Source organism: Melanotaenia boesemani, chromosome 18 (assembly GCF_017639745.1).
Source record: "Melanotaenia boesemani isolate fMelBoe1 chromosome 18, fMelBoe1.pri, whole genome shotgun sequence".
In the NCBI taxonomy this organism is placed as follows: domain Eukaryota; kingdom Metazoa; phylum Chordata; class Actinopteri; order Atheriniformes; family Melanotaeniidae; genus Melanotaenia; species Melanotaenia boesemani.
The window spans coordinates 22,777,867-22,792,345 of NC_055699.1; the positions used below are offsets into that span (position 1 = coordinate 22,777,867).

The 14,479-nt window shown below is 43.4% G+C and overlaps 2 protein-coding genes across 2 annotated transcripts in view; both read right to left on the reverse strand.

The window, feature by feature from the left end:
* Positions 1-14,479, reverse strand: part of LOC121628724 (NACHT, LRR and PYD domains-containing protein 12-like) — a 2,607,341-nt gene that overhangs the window by 1,292,395 nt on the left and 1,300,467 nt on the right. The window lies entirely within an intron of this gene.
* LOC121628740 (NACHT, LRR and PYD domains-containing protein 1-like) overlaps positions 734-14,479 on the reverse strand; it is a 32,481-nt gene continuing 18,735 nt past the window's right edge. Inside the window, exons 9-16 of the mRNA XM_041968046.1 lie at positions 9,015-9,194; positions 8,357-8,427; positions 7,883-7,938; positions 6,608-6,822; positions 5,664-5,932; positions 4,208-4,321; positions 3,960-4,101; positions 734-2,204 (exon numbers count right to left, since the gene is read on the reverse strand). Coding sequence (XP_041823980.1) covers positions 1,879-2,204; positions 3,960-4,101; positions 4,208-4,321; positions 5,664-5,932; positions 6,608-6,822; positions 7,883-7,938; positions 8,357-8,427; positions 9,015-9,194 — 1,373 coding nt within the window. The 3' untranslated portion in view covers positions 734-1,878. The remainder of the gene's footprint in view (positions 2,205-3,959; positions 4,102-4,207; positions 4,322-5,663; positions 5,933-6,607; positions 6,823-7,882; positions 7,939-8,356; positions 8,428-9,014; positions 9,195-14,479) is intronic.

The following is a 14,479-nucleotide window of genomic DNA, read 5'->3' on the forward strand; positions in this document are numbered from 1 at the left end:
TTTTTTTTTTTAAGTCATTTTGTTTAAATACAAGATCACAGTTTTATCATACAATATCAACTTGGGCATAAGTGCATGATTTCATCACACAATATTATCTTGGGCACACAGCTTCTTCAGTACTTGGTTGAGCCAAAAAGCTGGACAAATCTTTCTAACTCATTCTGAGTAGAAGAGTTAAGCTAAGTGTGGAAATGCTCCTTAAACAACTGAGTCTTTAGCTTACTTTTAAAAGTGGATAAGGACTCTGCGGATCGGACGGAGTTTGGTAGATCGTTCCACCACCGGGGAACAACAGAGGAGAAGAGTCTAGCTACTGATTTTGCTCCACGTTGTGGTGGGAGCACTAGGCGTCTTTCGCTGGCAGAGCGTAACTGTCGAGAGGGAGTGTCGCTCTGGATTAAGGAGTGAAGGTAGACAGGGGCCGTTTGGGTTATTGTTTTGTAAGCCAGAAGCAATTTGATGTGCGCTGCAACTAGAAGCCAGTGGAGAGCAATTAGCAGCGGAGTGACATGAGCTCTTTTAGGCTGTTTGAAGACCAGACGTGCTGCTGCGTTCTGGATCATCTGCAGAGGTTTAACTGAGCATGCAGGCAGGCCAGCCAGTAAGGAGTTGCAGTAGTCAATGCGTGAAATGACCAGAGCCTGGACCAGGAGCTGGGTCGTGTGTTCAGTCAGGTAGGGTCTGATCCTCCTGATGTTGTAGAGAGCAAATCGGCAAGATCGAGCAACCGAGGCAACATCAACCTTAAAGGTCAGCTGGTTGTCTACCATGACACCAAGATTCCTGGTAGAAGACGTTGGCACAAGCATGATGGAGTCAAGCTGCACACTTTCCCTGCTTCCTCACACCCGACTCGAAGTACTGGGTCAGTAGCAGACTTGTGCAGAGCTTGTCAGAGGACCATTTAATTTGAATCAGGTGTGTTGCAGCAGGGATACATCTAATACCTGCAGGATAGTGGACTTTGAGGTCCAAGGTTGAGATCTGATGACCAGTTGCTCCGTGTTGTCCCGGAGGTCAAGGCTGAAACTAAGAGGGGTCCTCCTCCCTCCATATTAAGACTTCACCAACCACAGACATTTACTAATCTTGGTTAGACTCTTTTTACTTTCTAACTTTTAAACCAGACCGAGTTCTGGCATTTCTGCTGAATATTAGTTTCATGCTTGTCTTTTTTTTTAATTGTCTTTATTTATTTTAATCTGTTTTGTTAATGTTTTGCTACGCTTTTTATTTGTATTTTATCTCTCCTAGTTGTACAACACTTTGATCATCATGTTGTTTTTTAATGTGTCAAGTTGACTTGACTAACCAGAGCAACAGTAACAAAATTTACATGGTTGCTTATTCACACAATCTCAAGGTCTCTTCATAAAAAGCTGGAGAACTGGTGGCTGGTTAAAGTTCTGGTGTGATTGAGCTAAAAGATTTCAGGCTGAAACCTGGAAGAAAACTTCATGACTTCATTTTAGGCACCAAGAAGTTAGAAAAATAACACAAAAGTGTTTTTTGAGTGAAATTTTTTCCTTTAAGGGGAAAGAGTGTGTGCTCTCCGTCATAGAAAGACAGAGTGATTTATTTTGTGGTTAGATGCTGAAGCATCTGCATGTAGACAAGCTTCTGACTGATGTCCGTCATGTTTATAAAAGTTGGTTTTGCTTGAGCTCTGCTAATCTTGATGTCTGCAGATGCATCGTCTCAGTAAAACTGTTTTCCTGCTCACCATCCAGCTACAGCAGTCCAGATTTGGTTGGATCACACTGAGAATCACTTTCAGAGTCAAAATCCAGTTAAAACACAAGTTAAGATTACAGTCATGAAATCAGTCTGTTGTTGTAGAAACTCTTCATCACAGCTCCAGTTTCTTGTTAAGCTTCAGTGTAAGTTCAGGACTCTGGAAAGGAACAAATCCACTTCGCGGAGAGCAGCAATCAGAACCGAGCTGGCTTCGGTCCCCTTTCTTTGCACCATGTCGATCACATCTCGAGCTTTTTCTGCTCTGGCCTTTGTCCTGGCTGACTCCATCTCTTCCTCATTTATAACGCCGCGCTCTAGGAGTTTATCCAGAAGCTTGTCCAGATTCGGTTCAGACACCCTGCTGATAAACTGTGTTCGAGCTGACAGCAGCCTGTCCTCCGCTGGGACCTGGTCCTCCAGGGAAACCCCTGGGACATTCCTCTGTGGGGTTTCACCTCTTTGACCTGGAAGAAAGCCAAGAAAATGTTTATTTAATAATTTACAAGCACACTGAAATAATTGGACATTTAATGTCACATTGTCTGTTTAATTCAGTGGCTCTGCTTTAGTAATAATCTCTGTGTCCACATGTCTACTGTCCACTTAAATTCAGAGAAGTAAACTGGTTTCACAGCACTGTTGAACTCTGAAACATGACTGAATTCATCTGTGATAAGCAATAAGCTCACAAGAGATGAAGACTTGTTACCATGCAAAAACCCTTAAAGAAAAAAGAAAAGAAAATAAAAGAACGACTGCTGAACCAACGTCAACAACAGGCGGGTTCCCCCCAAAACGCAGCCAGTGTCCAAGTCCATCACACAGTCTTCATATCTTATCATGTGTCACATCCCTAAAACCAGGTCTCATTCAGGATAACTGTCCTCTTCATTTGCTGCATCAACTGACTGTAACCAGGGTTCAAATTACACCAGAGCCTTGTTTTCACTCGTGCATTGCAACTTTGCAAGTCACGTGCACGCACATATATATTAGTGCACATAGCGTGGTAAAAAATATGTTAACTACCAAAAAAAAAACTCTATGCTACTGGATGCAGCTTGTTTAATCAGAAACAAGGATGGAAAGCTGCTGTCCATGGTGCTGAACAGAACGGCTTAACTGTGTCGTTTAGGAGATTTAATTCATTTAATTAAATAAACACAATGCTGACAAATTAATGTTATTCAGTTTAATGAACATCAGAATCCTTATTGAAAAATTAAATGTAACGTAGTATGTAGTGGACTATTTTCAGGGGTCCCCCTAAAGCAGAGGTCCCCAACCCTGGTCCTCAAGGCCCACTATCCTGCAGGTCTTAGATGTCTCCCTGCTGCAACACACCTGATTCAAATTAAACGGCTCTCTGACAGGCTCTGCACAAGTCTGCAACTGAGCCATTCATTTGAATCAGGTGTGTTGCAGCAGGGAGACATCTAAGACCTGCAGGATAGTGGGCCTTGAGGACCAGGGTTGGGGACCTCTGCCCTAAAGCATCACCTGAATGTCTTTAGATGGGCTCCTCTGCCTTTCAGAGGCGAGTTCCCCTCAGCTCCCCTGTAATTCGAACCAAGTTTAACTTGTTACAAAAAACACTGAATATGGATGTTTTTATTTCTGTCTCTGTTTCTAAAGGCCTCCTAAAAACAGTTTTTAATGACACTTTTAAATGTTTAACCACAATCTAATGCCATTTCTATAGTTCTAAAGATTTCCAAAAGTGTACGTGCATTACTGTTTGATGGGATTGATTATTTCCTCTCTCTTTCCTCCTCATCTGCCCCACAAGTGTTTTCTGGCATTTGCCCAGCCAAAATTATAATTTAAAATCAAGCTTAAATAAATAAAACAAAGAATGAAGGCATGATGGATCCATCTGCACGTGTAACTCTATGTTCTTTACTGTATCTCTACCAGGTGGGTGACGTTTATAAATCAAATCTGAAGACTTGCTTTCAATTCCAACTAGAGCAGCTTTGGTTTTAGGTGTACTTTATTATTTTATTTGTCCTTTTTCTGCACTTCTGGAAGGGTCTGAATACCCTGCAGCACTGTAGCATTTCTAATTGTGTTTCTGTGTTTTAATTATTTTATGTTTTTATGCAGTGTTTTTACATACTTTTTATGACTCAATTATAAAGAACTTTGAGTGCCTTTTAGTTACTGTAAAGGGCTGTACACATAAAATTTGATTTCATTGAGATGTATTTAGAATTTACCTGGCAGATCAACCTCACGCTCCCAGACTTCTGTGTCTGTGTGGTCTCTGACTGTGATCGTCACTTCTTTTGTGTTTGTAGGCAGGCGGATCTCAAAGGTTGGGTGGTAGTTTGGTTCAAAGTCTGGGTCAAAATCTTCCCTCTAGAAATTGGGAGTATGGTGTCAGTATCTTTAATTCATCCAAAATTGACAGAAGGAGCAGTTTGATTAAAGTTACAGTTTTAACAAAGTGTCTAGAAATACTCACTGATGGTTGAATCATGCAGGCGACTGGACAGTGAACAGAGTAACTCTGATCTCTGATGAGTTTACAGGTGGGGGGAACCTTGACGTATTCAGAGTCTTCATGCTGTGCACAGACCTTGAGACACAGCACAACTTTTAAATTAGAGGACTTACCAATCGCTCTCCTTTACACACAGATTTGTTCTGTTTTAAGTGCTTCTCTGTTAATTGCCTCCCTTCATACTGGATAATGTGTCTGTGGTTGATTGATGTCAATGCAGTGAGGTCCAAAAAATGTAAAATTAGCATATTCCAGCAAAGATAACAACTTGGGCCACAACAGCAGCAGCTTCTCAGACAGCTTCAGTTTTACTTTTATGGTCATTTACACAAGACACAAAAGAAAACAAATAATATCTTTTGGTTCATTGTTTCCAAAAAAACTAAGTAAACTAAATTCATAACAGTTTTAATAAGGTCTTGTGTGTTTGGGCCCAATGATGCCAGGCTAACCTCCATCTCTTATAGATCAGGGGCTTTTTGACAGCCTGAAGAACCTTAAGCCGCGATCTAACAGTCGGCTACGTACAGTGTGGGTGAAACACTGGACACCAGTTTGGTTTGACTACTGCTGCTGAAGCTCCTGTGTTGGAGGGTTTTTCCTGCTCATGCAGATCAGGATGCGGCCTTTCCCTGCTAAAGAAATCCGTAGACGCCCAGATCTTGGTTCATCTTCCAAGCTGTTGGTTGGTCTGGATCTCTGCAGTTATTATCCATCTGCACTTCCTGGATGTCTGGCAGCAGCTGTTCCCTTCCAGGATGAGAATCTGTATCTCTGGCATGTGTTAAGTTCCTTGTTTCAATCATTTTGTCTCTAAAGAACCTTCAAATGTGCTCATTTTAAACAGACACAAAGCAGAGCAACAGAAATTGTGTCTTTAAAAAAAAAAGCACAACCTTCACTGGTGGATCACTGGTATCAAAATTACCCAGTACTCAAAATTTCCTGTGTTTTTATGGAACCAATCAATTGTACGTTTTTAGGGTTTGTTTAGCATTTTGGGTGTGATGGTATTAAAAGAATTTGCACTTGACTACTAAGAATGATAAAAAGAGAATGAATGTAATATTAAGGTAATAATGTCTTAATGTAATATTTCACAAATATGCGGGTGTCCAAAAAACTTTTTTCCACCACTGTATAAATATTTTCCATAATGAAGTTGAAATGAATGAATGTGCTGCTGTTATCAGTCCTGACGATGAGCATTACCACCTGGTGATCTACGTTCCAACCTTGATCTGTGGTCATCAGGACCTTTGAATAGAGTAAAAAGCTCTGTATTCATGTAATATGGATTTACTAAGTGAGGCTAACTGCGTCTAGATAAGATTTACTATCTAATCTGACCTGGAACTCTGCAGGATCAAGCAGCAGGAGGAAGAAAAGGAAAAGTGAGGTTATAATAACTCTTTACCTCCTTCACAGGGATGTTGCTTGGCAACAGAAACACATCAAGATTCTGCTTCTGTGTTTCAGTGTTTGGCAGTCTGAGGAACAACAGGACCTGTCCCTTAATCGGTTTCATGTTCAAAAACCCCGTTATGAGATCCCAGACAAGGCCGAAGGCAGACAGATGAGGAACTTTCACAATCACATGAGTTTCTGTGATCTGCAGCGGCTCAAGGATGCTCATCCCATCGTCAGAGGTGTGGAGGACAGACAGGACGCCTCCAGAGAGCAGAGCTGTGAAAACAGAGTAGATAAATATAAAAATGACAACTTCATTACATCAGTGGTAATTTTTTTTATAAAGAATCATGAAACTGTAGAAGTCATCACTGTCTGATGAGGCCATTTCTCACACAACTATCAACACTGGTAGAAAGAAATTTTGAGTTTCAGGACCTCTTTCAGAAGAGAGCTGATGTCCACAGATGTAAAGGTTGTATTGATTTTAAAGATTTTATAGAGAAAAAAAGCAGAATGAGAAAACAGAACAGAAAAAAAAGAACTAGAGAAATTTAGAGGAAATTTATATTTTTATTTGTGATTCCCAGATGAGAAATTTTTCTTTTGCACTATTCTTCACTTTAAAATTCTCACTCATATCCAGAAATTTGTCAAAGTTTAAAGGTCAGACACATGAAATCCCCTAAAGAAGATGGATGAGAATAACATGTTTCTTCTGAAGCAGCTGTAAAAATAATATTGTGATTAAATTTATTTTAAACACATTTATCAGTTTACTGTGAAGAACTAAGCTAATTTTTAAATTTTGGATACTGAAATGAAAAATGTGATGCAGAATAAACACCACACAGTGTTTGATCAGACTGTGGCTGTAGTTGCCATCTGCAGCCTGTAGGGGTCACTAACAGGACCATGGGCTTCATCACTAACTAACCGTGTCTGGCTCACCTTCCTTTGTTTTGCAGTGTGGGAAGTGAAGCTGATGGACGGCATCCTCAGAACACTTGATGTTGAACAGCGGTCCAGCCGGGGTCTTTCCAGCTGATTGGAGGAGCTTCTCATCCCACTGGTCGGTCCTGTACTGTATCTCCACCTCATGAGCTGTAACAAACACCAGTCCAGTCAGCGCACACTGGAACGAACCTGGACCAGGACACTTGAACCTGCAGGACACAGAGAGGCTAAATGACAACGAGTCTTTTTAAACAACATTAAAAACCATTATCAGACTCCACTTGATAAACGCTGACACATTGGAGAAAAATTACCCAAACTACTGTTTATTCTTTGGATCAAATTAAAGTCTAAAGTGTCTAAAATGTAGCATGAACCCTAAAGCACAGCACACACTCAGGGCCCTTCTACAAGCCAACATTCCACTGGCAGAAACATGCAGCATCCAGAATGTGGGGTAATGTGTGGGGCTAGTTTCTTTATAGTGAATCTGCCAACAAGTAGGATCACTTCACGGAGTCGGTTACCATGGTAACAGAACACTTATACTCAGATACAATAACCCACTTTCTGGAACGGGTCCTTGTTTTTCACTCAAATCAACAAACTATCCGAAGCTCAGCCAACGAGAGGCCACCACCAATACTGGAGCAGAGAGGAAGACTCTTCATCTTTTCTCTGGACCTGAACAGAAATCTCAGCTCTGAGTTTTGACACATTAGTTGTTCTTCTTCCTAAAGAGTCTGTACTCTGGTTTTGGGAGTCTAACTCCTGAAGTTTAGATCAACTATTAAACTGTTCAGTTGAGCTCATTCAGTTGTTTCCAGCTTAGGGTCAACATTTAATAAAAGCCACTAGTGAGAGTTTTAAAACGTTGTATGACCTGCACACATCCTCTGATTTTCATGTTCAATGTGTTCAAGTAATAAAGGAATTCCTCTCAGGATCCAGCCAAGAACAATAAACTAGAAAATAAAGGAGGCCGACTGGGAGGGTAATTTAATTAATAGCAAAGATACAGCTGAGGGTGAAACAGAATTTACTTCAACCTTCAGTAATCATACTGGATTATTTACTTAGTGTTTGATATTTTGATTTAAGCCTTTTACAAACATGTACACATATCTTCACATATTCATGTAATAACTGCTGAAAATACCAAAACTGCTTCAAACAGCAGCTACTGTGGAGCCAGTATTGCTGATACAACCTGAATAATAACAGCTTCAGGCTGGTGAAACAGGGTCATGAGATGAGTTTGAGGATCACCTGTACAAGACTTGTGCAGATTCAGTTTCAACTTCTGGAGTGAAGTCTGAAGGAGCCTGAAATGTAAAAGAACACGATTTACGACAAATGAACCAATTTCTGTTCAGAAAAATATTCTTACAGTCTGAACATAACTGAAGCATTTTGTGCACATCATGAATTCTACAGTTTATGACGACAAAGCTTCAATTCAGACAAATTATGTTGAAAAGGAAAAGAAAATCACACATTTCTGTGACAGAAATAAAGAATAAAAAGCTGTGGTGCGGTATGAGATCAAGGTTAAGATAAAACTCACCTGTCTGCACTGCAGTAAACTTAAAATCTGATCTTTAAACCTCTTTTTATAATCACAGCATTGATGTTTGTCCCTCTGAACAAGCATCAGCAGCCGCAGACGTTAAAATCTTTATATGACCTGCTGAGTGCTGAGCTCTAAATTTGTGTGGAAGGTCAGATAATTATTTTTCTCACCTTCATCGTCTCCATTTCATCCTCGGAAGAACCAGACTCTGTGTTTGAATCCAGTTTGAAACCAGAGACACCTGATGGGAGAAGACAAACCAGTTCACCAGAACTCTCTTCATCAGATCTGAGTCAGAACGACTTTCCTCTTAGACACTCTGGTATTAAATTGTCATCTTTGTTGGGGGTGTGTGAGTGTGTGTGCCACCTTTAGAACAGGTAAATGATCTCTCTACATATTTACTCAGCTCCAGAGGTGAACCATCAGGGCTCTTTGGTCCTAAGGTCATGGTCTAATGTATTATAAAAGCTATTTGTTAAATATATTTATTCATGATATTTTTATGTACATGACTAATTCTAACTAAATAAATGTTTATTATTAAATAAACCCTTTAAATTTGTCCAGTTTGTTTTGAAACATGAAGATTTAATTCAAAGAAGCCAGTTTGTGTGAATTTTCCAGCTGGTTTGTGTTTAGCTCTGTAAGTGGAGAACTGCAGCTTAAGATGAGTTTAAAGAGAGATCTGTTCAAACAGCTGAGTTCATGGATCATATTTTTTAAACTAATCACAAGCCACCATGATGCTTTAACTGTGGCTGGATATCTGTGTCGTTTTTAAGCTGAGCTTTACAACTCTGGTTCAAACGGCATGATGCTACTTACATTCAACATAGTTTGATGGCAGGAAGCCGGATTTGCCGGTTCTCTGCACAGTTCCGGTCATCCACCCATCACTGACGGGCTTAGAGTTGATGATGATGATGTCATTCTTAATGAACGAGACGTCATCTTCTTCTTGAGCCTCAAAGTCATACAGTGCCCGGTAAACAGGCTGTGTAGAAACTGTGTGACAGACATGGAAACATGTAGGGTGATTGAGAGTGGCTAATAATAAACCTCTCCTGTCTCAGCTTGATAAAGCAGTTTCAATCTCTTTCCTGTGGAAAACACCAGAAATAGTTTCGGGATCTTAATGCATCACACTGTACGGACACGGTGAATAATCTAGTTAATGTGAACATTGGGTACAGATGACGTATGTGCTTACGTGTTGACAGTTTAAAACTTTTAAACTGCTAATGTTATTTTTGATCCTTAGAATAGATAGGTCAAGATGACAAATATTTTAATTTAATTTTAGAAAACATTTTAAAATTAGGTTAATCTTTATTTCCGTGAACATTTTCTGTGTTTTTTTCTAGGTTAATTGGGGTTAATTATTGTTAATTATTTCTTTTATGAGAAGAGCTGTTTATTAATTAAATTTAATATGTCATTCAGTTAATGAATGAATCTGTTTGGGAACCAATTTGTTTGTGATGTTCAAATATTAATTTAGAACTTAATATTATATCTATATGTGAGTGTCTGCTTCTCTTTATCTTCTGTCTCAATGGTTCAAAAGACGGTACTAAAAATGACTATTGTTTTGCTCAGTTACAGTTTAATAAACCAGACACAAATGATAAAGTGCTGTATTTTTCATTTCTTTTTCCTGCCAAAAATGTTTTATGGTAGTTTGGGGGTACTTGGCTGAAAAAATATTCCGCAAGGGGTACTTTATTGAAAAATTTAAAGCTTCTAAAGTGCTTTAAAAGTGTCAACATCAGCACTTCTCTGACAGCATGGTGGGAATTTCTCAATAAAACCAACTCCTCAATAATACCATGTAAACTCACACCCATCTGGAACAATCCTCATATTCTACTAAACAAAAATATGCTAAACTTTAACCAATGGATTAACCAAGGAATTAAATACTTTGAACATATTATCCATAACAGAAACATTTTATCTTTTAATACACTCTCATCACAATATGGGATTAACAGCAACAGATTCTTAGAATATCAACAGCTCAAAACCGTAATACACACAAAATTCCCCCTTCACCGAACAGATATGGAACTTCCTCCAATAGTAGCAGATTTTATGGACCTCTGTACCCCCAAATTACTTTAAAAAATATACAGATTAATGTTAAAAATAGATGACTCAAATTCCCTACCTACTTCAAAATGGGAGATAAATTTATCCATCAATCCTAGTCAACCATTTTGGTTACAAATATGTCTTAATGCCTTTAATATGACAGACAGCCCAAATTTACAACTCATACAATACAAAGTCCTCCATAGAACGCATTATACAGGACAAAGGATGTTCAAGATGGGTCTTAATCACTCCGATATCTGCACACAGTGCACAGGTAACACAGCAGATGATTACTTACACGCTTTATGGCTTTGTGCACCTGTCCAGAAGTTCTGGAATAAGGTCTGTGAGGATTTATCAACATTGGTTAGATGTAACATTCCTGCATGTCCAAAACTTTGTTTACTGGGTGACCTAAGTGACATTAATATAGACACTAACAAAGCACATATGGTCCTCACGGCCTTAAAGTATCGCAAAGAAAACTATTCTAGTGAACTGGAAGTCTAAAAACAATGTAAATATTAACCAGTAGAGAAATCTCCTGTTGGATCACATCAGTCTAGAGTCTGTATCGGCATCCATTAAACACCAATCAGTTAACTCTCAGTCTTCTTGGACCCCGCTGATTAGTCACATCACGTAGTGGGAAGGGGTGCTGGGGTCTAGTCGTTCTGTGGGGGTCAGGGGTGGGGCTGGCTGGGGGGCCTTGGGGGGTCCATCGGCCCTGGCCGTTTCTCTGGGTCGGTGGTCGGGGGGGCCATTGAGTAGGGGACGGTGTGGCTGACTGGCTCCGGGGCCTTGGGGGCCTGGGGGCTGGTGCTCACTGGGGGCGGGCCGGGGGGCGACTGGGGGTCCGGGGCGGTTGGGGGGCTGGCCTGGGGCTGGGCGGCCAGGTTGCTGGGGTGGGGGCCGGGCGGGGGGCGGGTGCCCCGGGGTCTGGGGCTGCCTCCCTCCAGCTTGGTGGGCCCTTCCTGGGCCTCGGGGGGGCTTGGTCGCCCTGGGCATGCCATCGCGGTCGGGCTGATCCCATGCCGGGCAGGTACCCTTGGGATTACAATGTGTCCGTTGGGTCTAAGGGAGGGGTAAGGGGTAGGGGGAAGGGGGGCGGCGGGAGTCCTGGTGGGCAGTGGGGATGGAGTCTGCTCTCCTTCTCGCTCTCTCCCCTCCCGCCGGGGGCTCCTTCGGGGAGGATGGGGGCGCTGTGCCTTGGACCCGACCAGGATGCGTGTGTGCGGCCTGGGGCTCTCTGGTCCCCTGGTGTGGTGGCGTGGGCTGCTGGGGGTGGGTGGGCGTCCGGGGCGCTCATGCGCTGGGCTCTTGGCGGGGCCGGGCCTTTGCCCCTCTTCCCTCGGGTGGTCTTGGGGGGGCGGGGGCGCCTACAGCGGCCAGCTGGGGAGTTGGCTGCCTGGGACGGGGATCTCTCTCCCAGTTGTGCCCCTCCTCGGGACCGGCTGGGACGGGGATCTCCCTCCCAGTTGTGCCCCTCCCCGAGCCCCTCTCCTCCCCTGCCACCCCACATCACACACACTACACATAGGGCACTGTGGGGCGGGTGGAGGCGGTGGGTTTGGCTGGGGGGTCCCCATTGCGGGATCCCCCGGTGGACCCCTGTGACTGCCCGCCCCACTAGATTTTAATCACAACCTAGACATCAATATACATTTAGGGCCTCGGGGGGATGGGCACATGGGCTGTGGGTGGGCGGAAAGGAGCCACCGAGGTGGCCCTTCCTCCATCCCCTCCCTTTGTGACCTCTCTCCCACCGATTTTATTTACATGTTAGACACTACCACATTTAACAGTACTGCACTACACACATAACACACACTCACACACACTGAGGGAGTCCTGAGGGGGTCCTGCTCACCATCTCATGGCTCCTTCCAGTTTTTAATTGCATTATAAATAGCCCATACTCATGCACACACAACTCAGGCTGGGGGGCAGGGGGGCCGGGGTCTTCCTACGCCCTCGTGTCCCGGGATGCACTCGGGGCTGCCGGGGGTGGAGGTTCGGTGCCTGCCTGGAGTCCTGTGTGGGGTGCTGCTGGGCGCCATCTGCCCTGGGGGCTGCCCTCGGTGCTGCATCGGGGGGCTGGTGAGACCCCGGGGAGAATGTATGTGGCTGTGTGGGTGTGTGTATGTGGAGAGGGTCGGGTCTGGGGCCCACCAGGCCCTAGACTCCCTGGGGTGCCCCTGGTGGGGGCGGGGTTTGGGGGGGGGGGGGGGGGGGGGGGGTGAATGGGTAAGGGTTGGGGTAAAGAGGTTTGTTTTTTTTGGGGGGGTGGGGGGGCTGCGGACATGTTCCTGTCCCTGGGGTGCCTAGCCTTGGTGTTGGGTTGGCGTGGCCCACGGTGGTTTTGCCTGGGGCGGTCGGTCCCCGTCGGGTTCCTGGGTGGGGCTTTGCTGGGGGGAAAGGGTGGCCCTTGGGCCTGTGGGGCGCCTGCCCTCCATGCGGCCCGCGCCGCAGCACCCGGCGCCCACTGGGCCTGCTCGCCATCGCCCTGGGCTGCCCGGTGCCCCTGCCCCGTCGCGCCGGGGGTTCCGGTCTGGGGACCCCTCTGCTCTGGTCCGGGTGGGCCGCTGCTCTGTCTGCTTTGGCTGTCCCGGGCTTGGTACTCTGTGGATCTGCTTGGCCTTTGGGGCCTCGGGTTCCCCCCGTCCCCCGCTGATGCTTCGGGGTGCGGCGTGATCGCGGCCCCCTTGCGGGTACACATTTCCTCCCTGATGCATGGCCACACATGCATATTAACACGTGCATGCTCACAAACGTGCTCGTCTCTCCATCCGCTGCTCACTAGATGTAGCTGATGTTTGTGTGTTGGTACGTTCATCTGCAGGTACGTTTGATGACTATTGTAATTTTTTATATTATCATCATTCTATCTTTCTTTCTGTATCATGTAGTACTGTGGTAATTTATGTTGTTGTTTTTTTTTTTTTGTGATATGTTCTGGGCAGCATAGACAACTGTTATTTCCACATTTTAATCCTGTCCTTTTCTCCCTTTTTTTTTTTTTTTTTTTTTTTTTTTTCTCTCTCTCTCTCTTCCTCTATCTCCCTGTCAGGTTCGGCACTGACATATAAGACTAAAGAAAATAAGATTACAATAAAAATAATAAAAATATCAAGGGCAGCCATGTATATAACATGTCTCCCTTGGTAGAGCAAATCTGTAATGCAAAATATGGCACACAGACCACCGTTCTGTATGTTAGGATGCTGGACAGGACAGGGTAAAAAAAAAAAAAAAGGCTGAGAACCACTGTACAGTATTAGACGATGATGCACTACAAATGCATGTCAGCGCCACTTGGAAGGGTGATGGTGAAAAAGAAAACTATGGGCTTGGTTTATTCAAACAGGGACAAGTCCTGGCGATTCTGCCACAGCTGTTTATCATTTGGACTTCTCGTCAACACAGAACCAGCATTTTAAGATTCCAAAACCACCATTCTGCTAAAGCTCCTCCTTCCCTGCTCGGTTCCAAAAAATAAATAGCTCTGCATAGTGATGGGGCATATTGCGCTGTGTCTTCGGAGCGTGTGACAAGTAATACAGCAAGTATTTCTGCAAAGTGTGTATCGGGCTTTGTATCATTTAAAGGAAAAACTGCCTGGCTGTACCATTGGTTCAGAAAGCGGCTCAGGTTTGCCACGAGCAACATCTGTATCATGGGACCCCCCCCCCATCCAATAAAAATAAGATATAAATTGACTAAGCCAACCCACAGTTAAAAAATATTTTTCCTTAATAAAAAGGAACAAAGTCTCCTGTGAACTGTAGATCATTATGCTGGTTTCCACAAACATTTCCACTGTTCTCTGCCTGATTAAACCAATGCTTTTCTACAGAAGTGACACAGAACACATATTACTCCTCATGCTATTATCACATCATATAACACTACATGACAATATCATTTTGGCCAAACAATTGGTTTCCACACATAAAATACTTTTATAAAACAATCACAGTTCAGTAATAAGCAGGCTAAAGGCGGGTACACACTGGACCAACACAGAGAGACAATCCGTCACTCACACTCTATTTGGGAGAATTTAGAATGAAAATAATCAATGTTTACAATGTTTTTGAACTGTGGGACAAAGCCGGAGTATCCACGCATACCCACCCACATGAGGAGAACATGATGCAAACCACATAAATGCCCTGTTCAAATCCCCAAAC